This window comes from Helicoverpa armigera, chromosome 20 (genome assembly GCF_030705265.1).
Source record: "Helicoverpa armigera isolate CAAS_96S chromosome 20, ASM3070526v1, whole genome shotgun sequence".
NCBI lineage: Eukaryota > Metazoa > Arthropoda > Insecta > Lepidoptera > Noctuidae > Helicoverpa > Helicoverpa armigera.
In genome coordinates, this window is record NC_087139.1 from 6,623,230 (window position 1) to 6,646,707 (window position 23,478).

General features: G+C 37.5%; 1 protein-coding gene across 1 annotated transcript; it reads left to right on the top strand.

The window, feature by feature from the left end:
* The first annotated feature begins 16,644 nt into the window (after nucleotides 1–16,644).
* Nucleotides 16,645–17,194, top strand: LOC110373446 (uncharacterized). Its single transcript, XM_021330715.3, has one exon. It carries the CDS (start codon nucleotides 16,715–16,717, stop codon nucleotides 17,072–17,074), a length of 360 nt encoding a protein of 119 aa, XP_021186390.3. The 5' UTR covers nucleotides 16,645–16,714; the 3' UTR covers nucleotides 17,075–17,194.
* The last annotated feature ends 6,284 nt before the right edge of the window (nucleotides 17,195–23,478 follow it).

A 23,478-nucleotide genomic window follows, 5' to 3' on the forward strand; every position in this document is an offset into this window, starting at 1 on the left:
ATTTTCTTTGCATCACTTATTTTACATAAGGATGATGAATATTTTATTTATAAGTACAATTTTACAACATCTAATCGTTGTTATAAAGCAGGTCATCTAACATTATGGGCATCGTGCTCGGATTTTTGCAGCGAGAAACAATTACCCATCTTGATAGAAGGAAATATTCGTAACTGCCAATATAAATTCATATCCCGCAATTTGTGGCCTTTCACGAATTTCGATACCGCCTTCAAGGGAACTGAACAATGGTTCGTTGCATTATTTGAGAAGCAATATGGCGTCAAAATTGATTTAAAAAAATTTGGGAAAATTGACAAGTACGAAACAATTACATATGACACCAAATATATCATGTTAAAAAAAGTAGAGAACAATGAAGTTGAGGGTGCTGTTGGAGGATATTCGATCACAGAAGAGTATTCTGGAAACGTATCGCACAGCTACCCGATATCAATAGATTACATGTATTACATACTTCCCCATAAGAAATATGTTGGCCCATTGGTTGCAGTTTTACATGGGTCTACAGGAACTTTTATTCTTATTGGTTTGCTATTTGTAATTTTTTGTATAGCGGCAAAATTTTTGTCTATATTTGCTGCACAAAAAGATTTTTCTCAAGACGTCCTTATGGTTTTCGGATATTTATTGAATAAATGTTCCGCTAACAGAATAAGCGCTGGATGGCCACAGGCAATTGTTTTCTCAAGTCTATTGTTTACTTCATTTATATTCCCCTATGCGATTCAAGCCAACTTGTACAGTGTCACTACTGAACCGGTACGTGGTCAAGAACCGAAAACCTCGCAAGATTTGAAGAATTATAAAGCTGTCTTATATACTGATTTCCAATATCGACATAACAAGGAATTTTCGGGTTACCTGGACTGTGGCAACAGAATTAATTGTTTAATGTTAGTGAAAAACTGCCCGGACAAAAGTTGTTATACTGTTATGACTAGTGCTCATTATTTTGCTAATTTATGGCAACTGACCGATGATGAATGCAAAATGACTACGTATATTCTAAGAGAACCTTACATTACCTCTTTGAGAACGATATATTTACGTCGGGGTTCCGTTTTGATTCGTCCTATTAAGGAATTTTTGCTTCGCATTATTAATTCTGGAGTGTTGTCAAAATATTCCAGGGATCTGTATATTCGTGAGTGGCTCAAGCGAAAATGTCATCACCGATCTGAACACGTACCGCTGTCCATGTCGAGTACTTACTATGTTTTTATGATGCTCATAGCTGGTTATTGTTTGTCAGTAATAACATTCATTTGCGAGTTTATGGCACGATCGCAAATTATTATACGAAGAAGAACATAATTAGCAATTCCAGCTATATGCACATTTTTGATAATATTAGCTGTGTGAACTGTGTCACTAACGTAACATTAAAGCAATAGGCAAGTGCATCAATATCTATACCAGGTAATAAATGATTGTATTTTAATTATATTTTACTCATTTACCCATACACACTTTTAATTAGTTACCTTATGCACTACATTGGAAAAGGAATTCCATTTGAATGACACCTGGCTTGCCTGGGGTATTTTCTCAAATAGTCTATGTACATGATGACTTTCCTAAGGACGCTTGTTCAAAGCCGAAAAAAAAAGAAGAAGAATAGTGAATCTTCCTCGATTTCCAGAAGTCGGTTGTGGCAATTACCTTAATATTCCACACACTACAATTCGTTGGTTGTAGGTATAAGAAATGAATATCAGTGTCGCTTGCTCAGTTCCAGATATTAAAAATTAGTCATTGGGAAAATCCATCATTCCCAGTGACGAATTCGGGTCATATCATAAGTTACCTCAGGGTATGACCCGAAATGACATAGAAACCATAGAGACTCGCGTTTCGAAGGTAGATAAGTGTAGAGGACCTTGGCTAGAATATAATACCTATTTACTAGGAATTAAGGAATAGGTCCCAGTCATACTCAAGGAGTAGGTCAATAGCTGCGGTCATGCACTCCTGACTCATGTTAATACACTTGTACATAACAACTTTGGATGTAATTGTGGTGAAAGACAAAACTTTAAAAGGCTTTCTTGGCATAAAAATAAAAAAATAGAAGAAAGTAGAAACGTCGTTCGGTCTGTTCCCACAAAATAATCACGTGAATAAAAACGAAGAAATAAATAAACTAGAATAAAATGTTACACAGTGTTTGCCCTTCAGCGGTGAGGAAAACGTTTAAAGACATTTAAAAATTTCAAAAGGAACAGTTCGAATAGTTGCACGGACACTGGGCTTGAGTATTTCAGATATAGATATCGAATATAATATTGTATTCCCTAAGCCCTAATTTCGCGCATTTATATATTAAAAAAAATCAGACGTAGATTATTTAGCAAGATGCAATTATACTCCCATAATACGTTTTCCCTGCGTCATCCGATAAAAGTGCAATGACATAATGCGTCACGTTTCTGCGTAGTTTTCGTGTAGGTACATACTTAATGCTACTTGGGTATTATGCACTATTTTGTCCTCGCAGATCCATCCACGTCCCAAAGAAACTACTAACATTCTGAATGAAAAGTCTACGTTTTCAAGGAATAGGCTATCTGTGTACCAATTTTTATATAAATCGGTTCAGTAGTTTTGGCGTTAAAGCCCGACACACAGACAAACCTAATAACTTACTTCACATTTATTAATAGGTAACGATAATTACTGCGTAGCCTACCAAAGTTATGCCTAGCGTATGTCATAGCAACAACATTTATGTTAAGAATTTGAGCTTTTTATGCAATCTAAGGAAAATTGTAAATTACCTACTCACATAGTGTTTGTACGTTAATTAAAGAATATTCGCAACTAATATTCAAATACACCTAGATATTTTGCTTAATGCTTCTCCTTAACTTAAACTATCTAATAGCGTAGCAAGGAGAAAGCACGTCATCCTTTGTAAGTATGTTACATTATACTACAATGTGTTTTTCGTTATATCAGTAAAGATTAGGTATATTATATTAATGTTAATCAATTAGGAAAAATGTTTCGAAATCCTAAACGTCATAGCTACTGATAGTTCAATTAATTCGCACAATTGTATTAATCATTGTAATTAATTTAATAAATTGTAGGCAAGCTACATTAAATATGATAAGTATGTACATTTAGGGAAACGGTTGACGTATAACTATTCCACATTTATTATTGTCCTATTACGAATAGGTATAACTATTTCCGAGAAAGGATTTATAATGTGGTGTACCTACTTATGTACATAGGTTAATTTTATGCATTTAGGTTAATTTTATTTCCCGATCATTTATGGGAGGTTAATGAGCAGTTATGCGGTGGTTTATATATTAATTTTGAGAATTTTTTTCATGCGAATCCGCCATTAGATAGATGCACGAAGTATCCTTAGCAACTAGAGCTAAGTTTGTTTAAGAGCAGACTTCAAACGTAATCAGGTACTTACCCTTAATTAGGTAATCTTCCCATAATATTGTACAAAACGTAGGTACAGTGGTACAAAACCACGTACCTAATTTTATATAATATACTTACGTGTTTAGGCAAGTTAATTCGAAAAACAATATCAGATTCACAAAGAGCTAAGTACCAACCTTCATAAAATATGAGAGTGTCCCGAACTCGTCCCTCTATATTACGAGTAATAGTTTAACAACATGATTTGAGTATATTATATAAAGGCAATCTCCCGGGATCGAAGGTCGAGTGGCTATTATGATACGCAGCATATTTTCAGCAATATTTATTGCTATAATCTGAGTAACCCGACCGTATTTCATCTTTATCGAGACTGCTGGAGACCCGATCGAACCCACGCGGAAGAATCGATGGACTCGATGGCCCATACTAAACATTCTTTGTTTTGTGTTCTGTATTTTCCTTTAAATAAAAGAATTGTTTTCATTATAATGGAAAACCTAACCCACAGACATTTGAATTTTAATTCAGGGAAAGGAAGGAAGGGTTTTTTGCGGTTAAGCTTTGGCTAGGTCAATTGAGGGCAATTGATTGTATTGGCATTGGTAGACTGTCTATGATAGAGAATTTGTAACTAGAATCAATCAATCACAAACAGGAATAATAAGATTATCAATTTGAAAAAATAATTAATTAATTTCTTGATTGATTTCAATGCATTTTTAAAATGTAGGTACCTATATACTTAGCTGTATGATTGAACAGTATGGAAGGAGAAAACATGCTGCGCCGACCTAAAATTTGAATAAGGGAGGATGAGGTAATTAGCTGTATGATTAATTATGCCATGGACTAAGACCTAAGCCAATTTACATTTCTAAGGACATCCCCTGAACCGCACGTGGCAACTGATTCATTCGGGGAATACTTTAAAGAATTTTATTTAACGCTTACGACACTATGTACCACAACAGACGTTAACCAGAACCACGAAAATGTGGTTCGGATCCTCAGGGAGGAAGGTTCGAGATTCTGTAACATGCAGCGTAAGGGCAAGAAATCAAAGCTTTCGGAAGAGACATTAGGGCTTATGAAGAGACGACGTGAAAACCCACCTGTCACTTCGTCAGCTAAGCGGGCTCTAAACCAAGAGATCAACAAGCACGTACGACGCGACCTCCGGTGCTCCAATACTCTTGACATTGAAAGAGCAATTGAGCTGAATCGGGGGTCAAAGGTGTTCGTACAATCTCTTGGAAGAAGCCACTTGACGAAGCTGACCACAACAAGTGGAGAAGTCGTTTCTTCGGTGCCGGCAGTCCTTTCGGAAGTGGAAAATTTCTATGGCCGGTTATACACATCGCATGCATCTCGACCTGATCCCGGAAATGAGGACTCTAGAGCCACATTAACGCGCCATTTCACCGAAGACCTGCCAGAAGTCAGCAGTGGCGAAATCGAGATCGCTCTGAGACAGCTCAAAAATGGAAAAGCCCCTGGCGAGGATGGCATTACAACAGAGCTATTAAAAGCAGGAGGAGAGCCCGTACTGGGGGAGCTCCAGAAGCTTTTTAATGCCGTCCTGTTTGAAGGAGAACTCCAGAGGCGTGGAGTAGGAGTGTTGTCGTCCTGTTCTTCAAAAGGGAGACAAAACCCAGTTGAAGAACTATCGACCCATTTCCCTCCTAAGCCACGTCTATAAGCTGTTCTCAAGAGTGATCACGAACCGACTTGCGCGAAGACTCGACGAATTCCAACCACCGGAGCAGGCTGGGTTTCGGAGCGGATACGGCACCATAGACCACATCCACACAGTGCGGCAGATTATACAGAAGACCGAAGAGTATAATCAGCCCCTGTGTCTAGCATTTGTGGACTATGAGAAGGCCTTTGACTCGGTTGAAATCTGGTCTGTTCTGGAGTCCCTGCAGCGTTGTCAAGTAGATTGGCGATACATCCAAGTGATGAGATGTCTCTACGAAGCCGCTACAATGTCCGTCCAAGTACAAAATCAGCAAACAAGGCCCATACCGTTGCATCGAGGAGTGAGACAAGGGGATGTTATTTCCCCGAAACTGTTCACTAATGCAATGGAGGATATGTTCAAGACGCTGAACTGGAAAGGACGTGGCATCAACATCAATGGCGAACACATCTCTCACTTGCGATTTGCTGACGATATCGTCATCATGGCAGAAACGCTGCAGGACCTACAACAAATGCTGAACGACCTGGCTGAATCTTCTCTACGCATCGGCCTACGGATGAACTTGGACAAAACCAAGGTCATGTTCAATGAACATGTTCTACCGGAACCGATTGCGATACACGGCGCCGTTCTCGAAGTTGTTCGGAAATATGTATACCTCGGGCAGACATTGCAGTTAGGTAGAAACAACTTTGAGGACGAGGTGAATAGGAGAATTCAGTTGGGTTGGGCTGCATTTGGGAAGCTACGTCGAGTCCTAACATCGTCGATCCCACAGTGCCTAAAGACGAAAGTCTTCAATCAGTTCGTCCTACCTGTCATGATTTACGGAGCCGAAACGTGGACACTGACGGTACGGCTGGTCCACAAGTTTAAAGTCGCTCAGCGGGCTATGGAAAGGGCTATGCTTGGCATTTCTCTGAGGGATCGCATCAGAAATGAGGTAATCCGTCAGAGAACCAAGGTCATCGACATAGCCCACCGAATCAGCAAGCTGAAGTGGCAGTGGGCTGGCCATATTAGCCGAAGAACCGATAACCGTTGGGGTAAACGAGTTCTAGAGTGGAGACCACGCCTCGGCAAGCGTAGTGTAGGACGTCCTCAGGCACGGTGGTGTGATGACTTGCGCAAGACGGCTGGCAGGAGCTGGATGCGAGTAGCCGAAAATCGATCTCAGTGGCGTGCACTTGGAGAGGCCTATGTCCAGCAGTGGACTGCGATAGGCTGATGATGATGATGATGACACTATGTAAAATAAAACGTAATGTCCCTTCGTTTAATGCTACGAGTTCATGATTATTCATGTATGACTAAAGACCTGAATTTATTACAATTAAAGCTTGTTGTTAGATTGACATCAATGTATGTACTTAGGTACAGTTTTAGTCTAGTAAATCTCTCATGCGAGAGATCAGAATTTGATCGTCGGTATATGGGTACATATCTAAATAGGCGTTACATAAATAAGCCCTGGCAACTATTGTGTGAGAACTGTCACGTAGCACTTTGCTATTAATGTTCAGCGCACTATATTTATTTGGAAATATAATTGTTATTTCCTGATTAACCATGTTTACATCTGCAGTAATTAATTAATTTATATATAACTCTTCCTCGTAAAAGACAATAAATAAGTAAAATATACCTATAAATACAGTTTCAATCATTTTATGTAAGTACCTAAGTGTAAAGACACTCTAATAAACAGAATTTTAAAGAAAAATGCCGTGGGTATAGCGGGCCTTTTCAGGATTGATTTGTCAGTGTTACTTGTGTACATTGTTCAAATTGGATCAGATTAATATTTACAGGGTGCAGGACCGTCTGAAGATTGTAGGATGGTAAATAATATCTATGTACCTAATTAGTGTAAATCTATTCCGAGTCGTGAACCAAAGTACCTAGGTCTCAGTATTTGATCATATGCATAAGTAATAGGTATCTATATCTGCAGCAGATATTTACAAACACTTTACCAGTTTTGCAGTTAAGTTTGTTTGTTTGTTCAAGTACAAACATACCTACCTAAGAGCATGCACGGTTTTCCGTACGAATCAACAAAAATAAAATCAAGTTTCGAAAATATGTGTTCAATTGAATAACCCTTTGAGTGGCGTTGTTGTCCGAAGTCGCTTTGTTGTGAGTGTAACAACAGTTGCATCACAAATATTGACAAACTGTAGTGCTGTCATGTGCTTTTGATTTACAGTTCAATCTGCCTCACTATTTTTCTAAACTAGATTTTTTATGTTGTCCAATTTGAAGTGTATTCAAAGTGCACTCGTTTTTCTATTCTGTACTGCCAATCGTTTTTTGTTTTGACGTTGTCAGTTTGGTATTTTGAAAATCGAATCTGCAAGTTCGAAAGTATTTCAATCAAGAAAACCTATAATGCCTTGAACGGAAATTGTCAATTGCGAATATTGCAATAGGTCAATGAACAACTGGGTTTTATGGCACGGAAAAAGACACCCATACAAAATTTTCTCATACGCACCAACGAAGAAGATAATAATTTAATTCAACATACTAATGTTTATCTGGTTTATTTACGTAAGTCCTATATTTGTTGACGTAAGGGCCGCCGTACACGGACTGCTCGAGCAGTTAGCGGCTGAGTGAAATACACGGACCGCTCGAGCGGTCGGCGTCGACTGCTTGAGCTGTCGGTTGTTGACTGCTCGAGCTACGACCCAACTGCTCGAGCAGTCAAATGAGAAAACAGACGCCGCGAGGCCGCAAAGGGCGGGGGGGAGAGGGAAGTCGGAGAGCTGTCGACTGCTCTAGCGCAGTCAACGGCTCGAGCAGTCGGTGTATGCCTCGCAACCGCTCGCGAGCGGTCGACGGCACGATGGAATTTCATCATGCAGTTGACGGCTTGAAGCGGTCGCGACTGCTCGAGCAGTCGTGTGTACGGCAGCGAATGAATGACTATAGTTCACTGCGCGGTCGCGGCTTTAAGCAGTCGGTCTCAACTGCTTGAAGCAGTCCGTGTACGGCGGCTCTAAGTATTCATGCAGTCCATGTATTAAAACATAATGTATAGCGGTTGACTCATACAGGGTTTATTGAACATAGGTACACAGTTAAAGGGACGATACAAAAAATATTTGGCATGTGTTTAAATTTCATCTCCATCATCATCATCATCATCATCAGCTGAATCCGGTTAGACTGGAAGCCGACCCATACATGGTTGGGAAAAGACTCGGAAGATGATGGTATGAGTCTACATATGAGTTTCATTTAATCCGTAGGGTACTACCAAGCCCTTACTACTAATATTTATAAATGCGAAGTTATGTTTCCTACGTTTCCCCATTACTGCGGCATTACATAGGTACTATGGATAAAACTCTCTCTATACTTACCTCTTTGCTATGGTCCTCGGAATGAGGTTGGAACTGCTCCACACTCTTCAGAGTTATAAGTCAGATTTCTGTCTGATAATGGTAAGGAAGCCACCAATATGTGTCTGGGTGAACATACTATGTAGATGCCCATATGTAATTATGTAAGTGTGACACAAATGTATCATAAATTATTTACTAATGTTTTGTCCTCAAATGATTCACTAAATAATAATTATGTCCATTAAAGCAAGTAAATATAATAACGGAAAATTAATAAAATAAGAGCAGTATATAAAGGCAAACTGCAACGGGACTAATCACACTCCTCAATAGGCCAGCGGTGCTTCAACACATTAATAAATACAGCCATGTATTCAATGTGCGTGAAGATCGCTCTGTGCCTGGCTCTGGTCGCCTGCATCGACGGCCACGTGCTGCGGACCCTGCCTCTATCACCAGAAGGCGTCACTGTGGAGATTGTACTGAAGAATAAGGAAACTCGACATCATCCAGTAACCACCATGACGATCGACATCAATGAAAAGGACAAGAAAGTTGGGATTTTAATGGCCGAAGCTCCATCAGGGGTGCCGAAAGGATTCCGCGATATGTTTGCAAAAGCTCCGAGGTTGGAAAATCGTAATAGTGTCCGGGTAGGCTCCTGCCCAGAGGGAACGGAGAGACAAGGTGGTTTCTGCTTCCCCACCGACGATGCTTGAACAAATCGACACTTTCTACGACTCGACTTCAATTGATGTACTAATGTTATTCATTAAAATTCTTGTGTAAAACATCTTCTTTTATTTATATTTTTCCTTGTAATGATGTTATACGCCAAATTGCTATGGCATTTATAAGTAAAGTTAGGCAGCAATAAAAATTATATGAAAAAATCATCAATCATAATGGTTGGGTTTTTTATGAGTATCTTTCAAAGCCACCACCAGTCAAACTTCGTAACATTTAATTGTTCCTCTGTACACAGTTCACCTATCACAAACAAAGTTTTAGCCTATGAGAAATATATGTTTAAAGTCTGGCTTCCGGTTGCTCTTAGTGAGTGTGCAGTTTAAAAGGTATATTTTACAGCATCATCTACCTAGCCTAATTTCCCAATTATGTTGAGGTCAGCTTCCAGTCTAACCGGATATAGCCGAGTAGGTACCAGTGTTTTACAAGGAGCCACTGCCCTATCTGACCTCCTCAATCCAGTTACCCGGGCAACCCAATACCCCTTAGTTAGACTGCTGTCAGACTTACTGGCTTCTGACTACCCGTAACAACAGCCAAGGATGTTCAATGGGACCTACAGTTTAACGTGCCATCCGAAAAACAGTCATGGTCTCTAAGTTATAGGTAATTAAAAACTACATACAAACTTAGAAAAGTTGCATTGGTACTTGCCTGACCCGGAATCGGTCCCACGTAATCATTACTGTAATGACTTTATGTGGCCTAGTGTACTGGCCTAGTGTAGTGACTAGGCCACCACATAAAATGGCTGTTTAAGATATACCTAAGCACTATAGGATTTCTTTGTTTTGCTTATTTTGGATGACATGGGGGGTAGGGGAGTCTAGATGATGATTACGTCATCGATAGTTATTTACTTTTTTACACGAATGGCAACCCTCACATTGTCTATGCTTGAAAACGAAACGCATTTTCGGGGAATCCCGCAAATATACACTTTTAATTGGAAAATGTTTACGTAAGCATGGGGGGAGGGGGTAAAAGATTTGCTTAGTTTTGCTGACAAGGGGACGGGGAGGCGGGTAAATAATTGTAATAAATCTGCTTACGTAATATTTGAACGGCCCCAAAAATGTAATTACTCCCACAATTTCAATGAGTCCCCGTCTTGAGTTACCTACTCGAATGACGTATATTTAGTTCCCTGAAAGCGTGCTGAATTTTTCGATGACTGATTCTTGACGTGTCCTGTATCGGGGGGTCAACGCGAAGCTACCGATATTTTCCTCAATAGGTCATGCAAAGCGTCATTACCTAAGTACTGCATTGTTAGAATACCACGACAATGTCTGGTCTGTGTGGGTTTCTCCAGATAATGTTGTATGGGATTGCGTCAAGGTAGGTTTAAAAAAAAGTTCATTTAAGAAATAACGCTTACGTAAATAATAATTTAAAAAAGCAGCAGCACATCAGAAATACAATGTTTGTACTTTTGGAGAATTTGGTCCATTGAATCCGGTAACGTGAAATCACTCTTACTGCAAATAAAAAAAAATAGTCCACCATCACGTGTTTGTGCCTTTTTCCTTTGCGATATACTTATATTCAAAAACAATGGGACGGATTTTTATGTGGTTTTTATCAGTCAGAGTGTTTCATTAGGCTAGTCTATGATAATACTGTAACGTTTCTCCAACAAGAAGCGTATTAGAAGTAGTTCGGGGATGTCGAGTATCTTGCTTTGTGTGGCATGGGAGGTATATAACAGTTTCCGTATAATAATATCCTTTTCTATTTTAAGAGCAAAATAAGGATGATCTTATGTAGGCCTGAAGTCCCCCGATTTGCCTTATTATTGTGCAAACGAAGTGGAATATTCCGTAAATATAAACATACATTTATAAACAACAAAAAACAAAGTATTATGAAAAAACATTACAGACAGTAGGTATTTGAAAAGTCTTCTGTAAACCAATGTTCGCGTATCAAACGTTTGCAAAATTGACGTCCAGTGGCCGATCATGATTGTTATAGGTACAGTTAAATGAATGTGATCGGCTGTACCTACGTTATCTTGAATTCGTGTAAAATGCTAAAACTAGTCCAGTTGGCGAAATCATAAAAGTGATATAGGTAATTTAAGTTTCACTAACTGGACACGGATGAAAATCTTGATTTCGCCAGTTGACGATATGATACCTACATGTAATCGTAAACAAAAATACTATGTATAGAAAAGTCGAAAATGTGTGAGGCGAAATTCTTTGATAGTTACAATTAACGTATACTGACATGCAAATTATTTAGGATATTTAGTCAATTAAAATTGTAAAGTAAGTCCCTGCCTATGCAGTTTCAATATTTTCTTCATTTGGATCCTACGGCTAAAATATTGACTTAGAAATAAATTGATTCACTAGAGGAAAGCTATGCGCGCAATACTTATATAGGGAAATAAAAAACCGACGATGTGTCAATTTGCGTCATAGAATTGTATATAATACTCCAGTTTGTAAGGACTAATCACACTCCTCAGTAGGCCAGCGGTGCTTCAACACATTAATAAATACAGCCATGTATTCAATGTGCGTGAAGATCGCTCTGTGCCTGGCTCTGGTCGCCTGCATCGACGGCCACGTGCTGCGGACCCTGCCTCTATCACCAGAAGGCGTCACCGTGGAGATTGTACTGAAGAACAAGAACGACCAAAAACCGTTGTCGACTTTGAAGATCGATATCAACGAGCACGACAAGATGGTGAGGACGTCTCTGGATGAAGCTCCGCCAAGGGTGCCGAGACGTCGTTTGCCATCAAACATCGTGCCAATGCTGGGAAACCGAGCTGGGATGGTGGTTGGATCCTGTCCTGCTGGGTTCACGTTTCAGGGACGTTTTTGTATTCCTGTTGACTACTAAACAACTGACTTATCGATCTCTCCTACAACTATGTTCTGTTTTAATGATACATTAAAAGTTTTTTGAAATATTACTGTTTTTTATTAATATTTTATGGTACATCCTTATATATGTTATGGACCATGTGATTAATTCGGGCATTATTTATAATGCCCGAGCATTATGAATAATGTCTAGCTTTATCGGGCCAAGTGATTAATAACTATCTTAACTTCATTATTTATCACATTGTACGGGCATTATTATATTGCTACATGATAGTTGGGCAATTTGATAATAAAGCTATATTTTATGCGGTGCGAGGGTGGCAGTTGTTCTAATAAATAAATCCTGTTACCTACTTGCTACATATTTTATGATTATTGTTAAAATTATATGTTCTATTTTAATGGAAAATTACAAGTCTAGCCACAAAATTATTAATTGGGCAATTGTCATCTGATTTACTTACTCGGCCTCGTTTTTCTTGATCTCATTTTTCTTGGCTCGTTTTTTTTATGGTCGAATTTAACTTGGATTCAAAACATTGTATTAAAAATTGAACTTAGTGACGAAAACGAATCGCTGCAAAACCGACTCGACGTAGTCTTGTCTGCCCTACCCCTAGAGTGCAATTCAAAACCGCGTAGGCGCGGAGGGGCGAGGCGGCCTGCGAGGTGAGGCGCAGGTAGTTGAAACGCTCGCCGACGCGGCTGAGGCTGGCCGGCGGAGCCGGCCAGCAAGCCGAAGCTGCGGTGGTGAGCGTGAAAACCATCTGCGACGATAAGCTCGCATGGGACCGCCGGAGCCCCGCAGCGCCGGAGCCGTGACAGAAGCGATGCTTGCTGCATGTTGCATGCTTACTTCCACGCTGGGTCAATTAATATGGGATGTGTTATGTTAAAAAAATGAAATTAAATATGTTTGTATTACTTTGCCCAAAAGGTCACGGGCAATATGTATAGTGCCCGGTCAATTTGATTATTTGAATAATTATTATCAAATTGCACTCTCATATTGGGCATTTTTCATAATGACCGGGCATTATGTATACTGCCCAATTTATCACTTGGTCCATAACATATACATAATTTGAATATAATCAGTGTTCAGGTCTCTTCTCATATACATGTATATGTATGTAGGTACTAGCTAGATTATACAGTATGACAGAAGAAAGGCCAAAAAATATTTATTTATTACTTTACAGGAATTTCCCAATTCAATAGTATGGCCATTTTTAAAGTCATTAATTTAACAATTATAGCATAGGGCATAGACTCCTTTTCCTTCTTATCCTGTCCTTCTAAAACCCTCCTGACGGCCTCTGACGTGGAATAAACTTAACTGATAAATCATCATAAACTTATAATAATACCAACAGTAAAATACATTTTAAAGGTCTGCTCCGAAAAAATAAGATAATAAAAATGAGAAATGAGACCAAACATATTTTATGGGTACATCCTATGTTAAAGCGATACCTACCAAACCATTGGATTGAGTCAGGCCTAGAGAGGAAATAGCTATAAAGCATCCAACATGGGGAATTCCAAGATTCTTTATTGAAATCAAAATCAAGTCTAAATGTGACCTCGTAACAATTTTGCAATGTTATATACAAGCATTTTCGAATATTAACAAATTATGTTTTCTTGTAAAAAAAACCTTTTAAAAGATTTGCATGAAGATACGAGATCAACGATAATAATGTGATTATACTCGAATTAAAAGACTGACTGCACTAAATTCAAATAACTTTTCGTACATATATGTATAACAATAAGTTTACCTGTTCTAAGAACGAAACATATGTATATCGAAATCCTTAAGACTATCACTGCATCATCTTGGGAGTACGCATACCGTATGCAAAACTGATAAGTTCAGCTTATCTTGTACCAGGAAAGTAGACATGCATCAGACGTACAAGGTATTATGCAAATAAATGTTTGCTATCATTACTATAAATAGAACTTGCTCAATAACGGCATACTTCTTATTTGTATTACAGTAACGTATTCTAAGGATAATGTTGTAGATTCTGGAAATGTTCTCGCCCTTCGGGTTTTCCGTGGGTTACGTAAAAGATGACTAACTCTAGAACTACAAGACTGGCTCTCGCGACTGTGGTTTTGGTAACCTAATCCAGCAGCCGCGCCCACTATAATTACCTACCAATATCAATCATGATTAAGGTCCGCAATTGGTCACTGTGAATCATCTACGGTCCTATCTGTATCTATTTTTTTACAAGAAGTGAGTCAGCCTATGTACCAATATAAAAACACAAGTTAGTAGGTACCTCCATTTAGAATTACAATTAAATTAAATTAAATATTATTTATTTCAGGTAATTAACCATAACATATACTAGATACAGACTAACACAAACACACACATCAATTTAACACAATAATTAAGCACTTTTGAAGTATCTGACAGGTATTTGCAGTAACTAATAGTCTTTATCATCCATCATCATCATATCAGCCAATTTCGTCTCATTATCGTCTATGCTGAACGTAGGATTCCCCCAAGGAACACTGACCATCCCGGTCATGGGTAGACCGCATCCATCCTAATCTTATCACCAGTAAATCATTTTGTCAGTTGAAGTCTGTAAAATACATAACATTACATAACCCCATTTATATTTTTGTTACCTACAATTAGCATACCTATGTAAGTCATAAATGCATTTATGTAAAGTTATGTGATACTCGTCTCTCTATTCAATTGCATTCATCTATTTTGCTCAGTAAATAGGTAGGTAAATGATGCTGGCTGTAGTTCCCCGAATGAAGTCCTTTGCATAGAACTTGGTTATTTCTGTAATAATCATTTGAAGCAGGTTACAAAGTAATATAATAATTCTGTATGCTAATATTATGTCATGTTATGTTATTTCCTACTCGTGTCAGACACGTGGATGTATAGGAATGTTGATTGCTGAAGTAAATTAATTTAAATATGCTTAATAATTTACATAGATGTATTTTCTGCGTGATTGGTGTCACGGGCGAGAACTCTAGAGGTAGTATCTCTCTAGTAGTATGCACTAGATCTCTGCGTCCTGAAGAAGCTACATCCCGCGCTCGAAAAAAAAGTAGATTAGCTTACAGTAAGGATAGGCAGTATCTCTTTACTGAAAAATTCTTATTTATTATTAAATCAATATTATTTGTTCTTTAATTAATTTTACGTATGCATGTAGGTATGAGTAATTTAATTGTACATTTGTAAAATATGGATAATGGAAACAGTATGCAAAACTCAATCATTGTGACCTTTTGCCAGTGGGATTATGGGTAGGCTTAGATGCGAAATAATTTAATACTTGAATGTCTCCTGAAAATCAATTGTTTACATATTTTGGAGCGTTTCAATCATCATTGTCCATAGCAGTAAATAATTGACAGTAGCTGCTATTAGATAATAATAGTTCGCACTGAAGCAGTTCGAACTATTGTTTGCAGATTTTGATAATCTAAAAGCGATTATTCTTTATTAGTATTCCGTAAAAGAAATTGTGAAACGGATCAATATCAAATTGGGAACTAGCATGTTTTTTTGAATAAATTAACATAAAAGCTTTGCATATCATTTATCAAGTTTGCATCATTTAACTGGAATTCTTACTTTTACACGAATAACTTTAGCCATTTTTCAAAAGATAGAAGAAGATATAGTAGGTATATTGTTTGATAAAAAAAAAGATACTCATAAAGGAGATACAAGAAGTATCTTGTTATGTTATCGGTTATCTTTGTTCCAACAACACTAATTCCGAGTATTTTTGCATTCACAATGTGATAAAAATTGCATATGTAAATACCAGAATACGCGAATTCTCTTGAAATCTAAGTTATCGCTTTGCATTTGTTAATGTTAGTTATTTATTGGGTTATATAAATTACTAATTGGTGACAAGTGGGGCAGATGACATTGAAATAAATGGGGTATTCCCAATCCTAACGAGATGGTAATAAAATGTATCAACTAGACGTGTGTCTCATGTATGATTCCGGATTAAGTACTTAATACAGGAAAACGGTTCTATAGGGCTTGAGGCTCATTGACGTATTGACCGTAACTTGTGCGTAGTACTTGCGAATTAGAATATTATAAGGTTATTTTAATTGCGTCAGAAAATCTCCAGATAAACCCTAGTAATACGTGTTAGAAATACTGAAGTGAGTTTGTAACATTTTGACAGAAGAACGGCAGAACGGCGAACGCCAAATGAAAGTTGCTGCTTTTTGATTGGGCCAGCTAATAAGTTCAATTGGAACATTTTTATGGAAATCCCGGATAAAAGTTAATTTATTATGATTAAAAAACGAATTCTTATTATTACAACAAGAAAATAAATTTAATTTGGTACACAAAAATACATGAAGAATCATTTTCGTGTAAGAACTTTTCGCGCTTGACGGTTTTCTTTCACAATAGTTACAATCGTCACCAAATGATTCACTCGCGGCGTCCTCCGGGGGAATCTTAGTATGCGTAATGTGAGGAGCACAAGCACTTCATACTAGTCTTAACCAGTATAAAACAAATGACGAGCTCGCAGGACCCAACAGTCTAAAACTGGCCACCGTTCGTTCAGCACATTAATAGTACAAAAATGTATACAAATATGTGCGTGAAGATCGCTGTGTACCTGGCACTAGTCGCGAGCATCGACAGTCACGTAATCAAACACCATGAAGTGCCTTTATCACCGGACGGCATGGTGGTGGAGATCACAGTGAAGAATAAGGGCAACGGACACCCAGTCTCTTCAATGAAGATTGACATCGACGGGAAAGACAAGAAAATTTTGTTGTCTTTGGGAGAGCCAAGTGAGAGCGTGCCTAAAGCAGTTGGAGAAGCCACGTCAGACGTGGTGCCGACCATCGAGACGAGGAACAACATCCGAGTGGGCTCCTGTCCTAGCGGCTACACGAGACGAGGAGGATTCTGCTTCCCCGATGATGATTATTAGACGAAAGTGTATCGAACAACCTGTGAAATTTTTTGAACGTTCATATATTTTACAAGACTGCACGTGACATTTTTAATGAGTGTTATTTAATATTTATTAAACGTGTTTTAGTTGTTAAAACCTGTTTTATTTTTTTGTGATTTCCCATATTTTTTTTGTTTATTTCACATCCTAGGAGGATCGTGAAGATTATGTATGTATGTAAGTAGGTACTTATAGGAGAAGAAAAAGCCCTTTCATGCCACTTTTGTTCGACTAGTTTTAATAAAAGCTATTTTATCATTGTAATTGGATGGATGTAAATGGTATAATAACATTTAACAGACAAAATAAATAATATTAACTCCTTCATGGTGCTCAAGTATTGAGAACACATATTGTTAGAAGTCGGTGTCTGCAGATCTGTTGACTGCTTATTTTGCCCCTGAATTCCAGAGTCAGATCAAAAGTTTTATCTTCCCTTTTCTATGTTTTGTAAACTATTTTTTTTTAATAGTTCAGAACTAGGTATATGTACATATTTTGAATACCCATAGTGGCAATAATACTAGAGTAAAGTTCTTTTAGATATGAATAAAATATGCCCAAACACGAGGTAGCCGCTATAAACTGCATATGTGGATGTAAAAGTTTTGTCAACACGAATTAAATGGAAAATAAATTAAAATTAAAGTCATTGTTCCGTCGTATCTTTAGGTAAGGTACAAACGGTTATGTAGAAACAACCGGCAGGTATACGTACATACACAGTCACACGAATATCAAGTTTTCACTCGATGCTTCTCAAGGTTATCGTCATCTTATCCTGACTTGATGACAATTGCTAGTAAATATACTCTTTCATATAACGTCGTTGCTCATGTTTCATCCTATTCATATCGTATCATCTCAGCCATAGGACGTCCACTGCTGAACATAGGTCTCCCCCTTAGATCTCCACAGATACCTGTTGGAGGCGACCTGCATCCAGCCTCTTCCGGCGAACATGTTTGAAAGCAATGAAATGCCGTTCAAATATATTTAAAGTACAATGGGCAACTATAGACCCTGGGGTATTAGCGGCCAGCGATGATTTTGGTACCACCGGATGTAGTACCGTAATATATTTTACTATTTTTATGTTCTATCGCCATGGTGTACTTCAAAACCGAAAAAAAATATATTTTTGTTTCTCAACTTTAGAACTTTTCTGGCACCTTGTGTAACGCAACCCAGTTACCAGGTATGCCTTAATTGGCGTCGTACTACTCATAACATCTGTCTTTGATGTAAAAACTCAGGGGGACTGTGGTGGACAGAAAGCAATATGGAGGAAATCGCTATTTAGCGATTAGTCCCTTTTCTTACAAGTATGTACAAAATCCAAAAAAAAAACCTTTTTCAGAAACCTATATACAATCGGATGATCAGGATCGATTAGAAATAATAATTCAATCGCTGAGCATTAAAAGCCTTTTAAAAGCTCAGAATTAAGTAAACATCAGAAACTACGAATAATTTAATGGATTAAATTACCTCATACATTTCTGATGCACAAATATGCGAATATCTATTTTCCTAAATTTACACAGATATTTTTTATTTACAATACATATAAAAAACTATCCTAGTAAAAAAAAAAAAACTAAAAAGCGTCAAAAAATTCATCCCCATCGCTGACGACTGGGAGCGTAAAAGGCTGGCAGCCGCTTACTTACAGTACGCTAACAGTACAGGATAACGCTAATAGTCAAACTTATTCCTAATTACTAGAGCTATAGTTTGATTTCATTTTCATAACTGGCCGCCGAAAGCCCAGGAACGTCCTTTCTGAAACCATTTCGAGCCGTAGTAAAAATTGGAACTGTGCTTTTGTTTTTATCAACCTTATTATTTACTAGCCGTTTTCACGCAGTTTCAGCCGCGTCCCGTAGGAACTAGATCCGATACCGGGATAAAATATAGCCCATGGCACTCAAGAACATTGTAGCTATCTATCAGTGAAAGAATTTTGGTTCCAGGCAGCGGTTCCAAAGATTACCCCCTACATACAAACTTACAAATACCTCTCAGTAATATTAATTTATAATTAAATATTAATTTAAGTCATTAAAGAAATTACACAAATCGATCTTCAACAGAAACGTCATTTGTGACGTTGTAGCACTCGATACCTCTGTACCAATCGTCATCAAATGATTCACTCGCAGTGTCGTCCTTTGGGGAATTAGTTAGTACCTATGCGTAATATAAGACGCACGGTTTCTCAAACTTGCCTTAACGAGTATATAACAAACGCCTCGATCGCAGGGCGACACTCCGTATCTGGCCACCGTTCGTTCATCACATCAATAGTACAAAAATGTATACAAATATGTGCGTGAAGATCGCTGTGTGCCTGGCACTAGTCGCGAGCATCGACAGTCACGTCCTCAAACACCATGAAGTGCCTTTATCACCAGACGGTATGGTCGTGGAGATCACAGTGAAGAATAAGGGTGACCAACACCCAGTGTCTTCAATGAAGATTGACGTGGACGAGAAAGACAAGCAAGTCTTGTTTTTGTTCGAGGAGCCTTCAAGCAGAGTGCCAAGGAAGACTGGAGATTCTTCGACAGAAGTCGTGCCGACTATCGGATCGAGGCACAACATCCGAGTGGGAGCCTGTCCTGCTGGCTACACAAGAACAGGAGGGTTCTGCTTCCCTGACGATTATTAGTTTAAAGTGTATAACATCAGACAAACCTGAGACCTAAGGCAAAGTTTTTAAAACGTTCATATGTTTTACTACAAGACTGTGATGTGATATTTCCTATCAATGTTATTTAATATTTATTAAATGAATTTTAACTATTCCTGTTTTTTGTGTTATCTTGTCAGTGTTAGTGATGTCCAAGAACAAGCGAGTTTTCTGTGAAGCAAGCAGGACTAAAAAATAATAAAATAAAGTTAAATGCGCAATTTTGAATAAAAAAAAAACAAATAGAGCCATTATTGATATAGATCAACATACTTTTAATAACATGTATCGTAGAACAGCAACATGTTTTTATACAAGACAAGCCAATAAATATATTTTTCATCAAGTGAACAACCTTGCAGAACAACCAGTTTGTGAATATATTAAGGATATCGGTGACATGTTACATACCTATAGGTACCTATCAGAATGATAATTTAATATTCACAATTTATTAAAGATCTCGTCATAATATGATTAACCTATGAATGACCATGCGGTTTAAGGTATTCACACTGTTAGGAGGTATATATTTTTATACCTCAGTATAGGCAGACTGGCCAGTATATTGAATGGATATAAAGATAGCTCCTGCACTTCTGGGCACCGTTAAATCCACAATGCTTGTCAAACCCAGGAGAAATATGGGTGTTGAACATAGGTTAACATTTTTCGATTACTTGGTTAACATGAAGACATGCACCACAGATTCTGGATTCTGATTTACAGCTATTGGGGATTCCCAGATTTCCTGTCGGTAACTACCGATGCAACCAATACAACTGAACAAGGATAGTACTTTTGCAACTGTATATTTATTTACAAAAGGCTTTAGGGTAACTTAATTGTTCTTATGAGAATAAATTCTTTAAACCTAAACCTAACGGCAAGGTTAACTTGACCGTTATTAAAAGTCAAATTGATCTTGCATTGTTACTTCTACTTGTCAATATATGTCGATAATACCTATGTATGTCTATCATTTTTATTAAAGAATAGTTTTTGTTAATAGTTTCTAAATAGGTTTTGTTTGTGTAAAAAGATGTAATGTTTGTGTCTCTATGACTTTATGACTTCAAAAGGAATTAAGTATCGCAACCTACATATGTACAACAATGTATTTTACAACAAAAGGAATAAGGTTTGTACGTAAGCATGATTACTGTCGTCATTTAAATACATCATCAATTAATATTCCACGTCAGTACACGTCATCAAACAGATTTTCTAGAAAAGTACCTAATATAAGTACGTAAATGTAAGGAAAGTGTGGTCACAATTTGTTGAGTGCCTATGTATGTTTTCAAATTTTATGTACTTCGGGTTTTGGCTTTCACTAACATGGCAATTAAGGATTTCACAACAAAATAATAGGTACAATGCATATTATTGAACAAAGTGCACCCTTTCGTCATATGTCAGCGATAAATTGAAAAGAAAAAATTGCAGTTTTCAGTGTAGATAGAGTGAATCATGAGTCCGGTCTCATCATCAGCCTTATTAATAGTCCTGAAGGGCATAGACATCTTATCAGACAGGAAGAATTACGTTAATCAGCACGCTTGCTCAAGGCGGATTGGCGATTAGGTACCTATTGATAGATTTCCTCACATTTGTTTCATTCACCGTTATAGATAAGTTACCCAGAAAGGACATTGTTCCGGCTCCATACATGTTCTGCCTAAGAACCGTTCGAATGGAAAGTGACTTCTATAAACTCTTTAAATTATATGGAATCCTATGAAATAAGTTTTCACGAACGGACACTTCAGGAAACTAAAATAATTATGAAAAAAGTTAATATTTTGAGGTTATAAATAAAAAATAACCAAGCTTGCGTGAAATATCAGAGTAGTATTAATTAAAAATCAAACTACACTATACAAAATATCAACAACACTATGTGCAGCTCTATATGTTCTCTTCTAGATCTAGGGAAAGACTACTAGATACTAGGAAAAGAGATAGTACCTAGTCAAGTTTAAGAGAATTCTTTGACAATGATCATTTTATAAAGTTGCATTTTCTGTCTGTCCCTATGAATGCTTTAGATCTTTAAAACTACGCAATGGATTTGGGTGCGATTTTTTTTAATAGATAGAGTAGGTCAAGAGGAAGGTTTACACCAAGGTTTTACATTGCCACCGTGCGAAGACGGGGCGTGTGACTAGTTTTCATAAATGCTTAGAATTTGTATGAAAAACAACTACCTAAACGCTTTTGCTTTCAACGTTACGTTTCTAAATATATAGTGCGTAACTTTGCATTTGTGATAAAACGCATAAGTATCCAAAATGGAAGAGTTCCATTCACCACAATTCATAAAATCGATGTTATTACGATGGAGAATTATTTATTTAAATGATTGTTACTACTTTTATATTAGACAGTTACCTAGCTATCTTCATGCCATAAGGCGGGAATCGAACCCGCGGTCTATTACCAAGAAGGCACAGACCATACTAAAAAAATGTCATTACCACACAAAATAATTTAACAGTTAAAGTAAGGTTTACCAATAATAATGAAAGAGGTTTTCGAGGATGTGCAATAAAAACAATATTTATATTCAATTAAAGGTTTTTAATCATCAATATTTCTCAATAATATATTATCTAAGAACTGGGCAGGGGGTATCTCGCCCAGCTTAAAACCAAATTATAGTCATTATGTGGGCACAACAGCCCACTGTTCTACGCCCAACGATACAATTGCAACAGTAATGCCTGATGGTAGGAGCTTCTTACAAAGTACACAATTGCGTCCAACAGTGCATTGCATCTTATTATGCTCGACTGTTTCAGACCAACACGTCGTACATGTAAGGTCATGAGCTTCAACCTGTAATAAATAAATACAATAAAACATTAGTAAATGTCAAGTAACTTGCAATTGTGGCAATTAATCTGAAAACCGAGAAATTGTGTGCTTATGAGAACATAAGTACGTAGTAACATTCTTATCAAAATTAGAAAAACACTTTCTTAGACCACTTACCATACGGGGAACAGTCCATTGTTGTATGCAACGAAGTATATCTTCGTTTTCTAATACCAAAGAACCTCCAGCAGATCCACAATTTATACAATATACAATATTCTGCATCCATTGTTGTAATTATAATACAACTAAATTCGATCATAGACAGAGCAATATCCGAAAATGCCAGGAAAATCCAGTCCTTTACACACAGCCGAGTCTACCAAGTACGCAATCTAATCGGAGTCCGTAATCAAGCCAAAGTTGTTAGAATAAAACCATGAAACGCATAGAAAATCACAAAAGAAACGATAGTCTCAAAGCAATCAAATGTCAATGAATCAAACTGACTTCTAGCAAACTGACTGAAGTACACCAGTGTTGCCAATTACGAAAACTATAATCCTACTCGAATGCCAAGCTAGAAATTCGCGATTTCGCTTAAAACATATAGAATACTAGTTTTTTTCTAGCTAGTCAATTTAGGTATTTAAATGAATAAAGTGTTAGCAACTAATTCTAATAACCGACTTCGGAAAGGAGGTTCTCAATTCGGTCCGTATTTACCGAAATCGCGAAAACTTCCGAAACTGACAGCACTGGCTGACGGAAACATTTTATAAGGCATCAATAATTGTGACCCTACTTTTTATTTGGAATTTATTTATTTGAAGTGTCCGTGGAAAACGAAAATATGTTTCAAACA

Coding starts and splice junctions, on each gene's coding strand:
- LOC110373446 (XM_021330715.3), top strand. CDS start 16,715: ATGTATACAAATATGTGCGTGAAGATCGCTGTGTACCTGGCACTAGTC.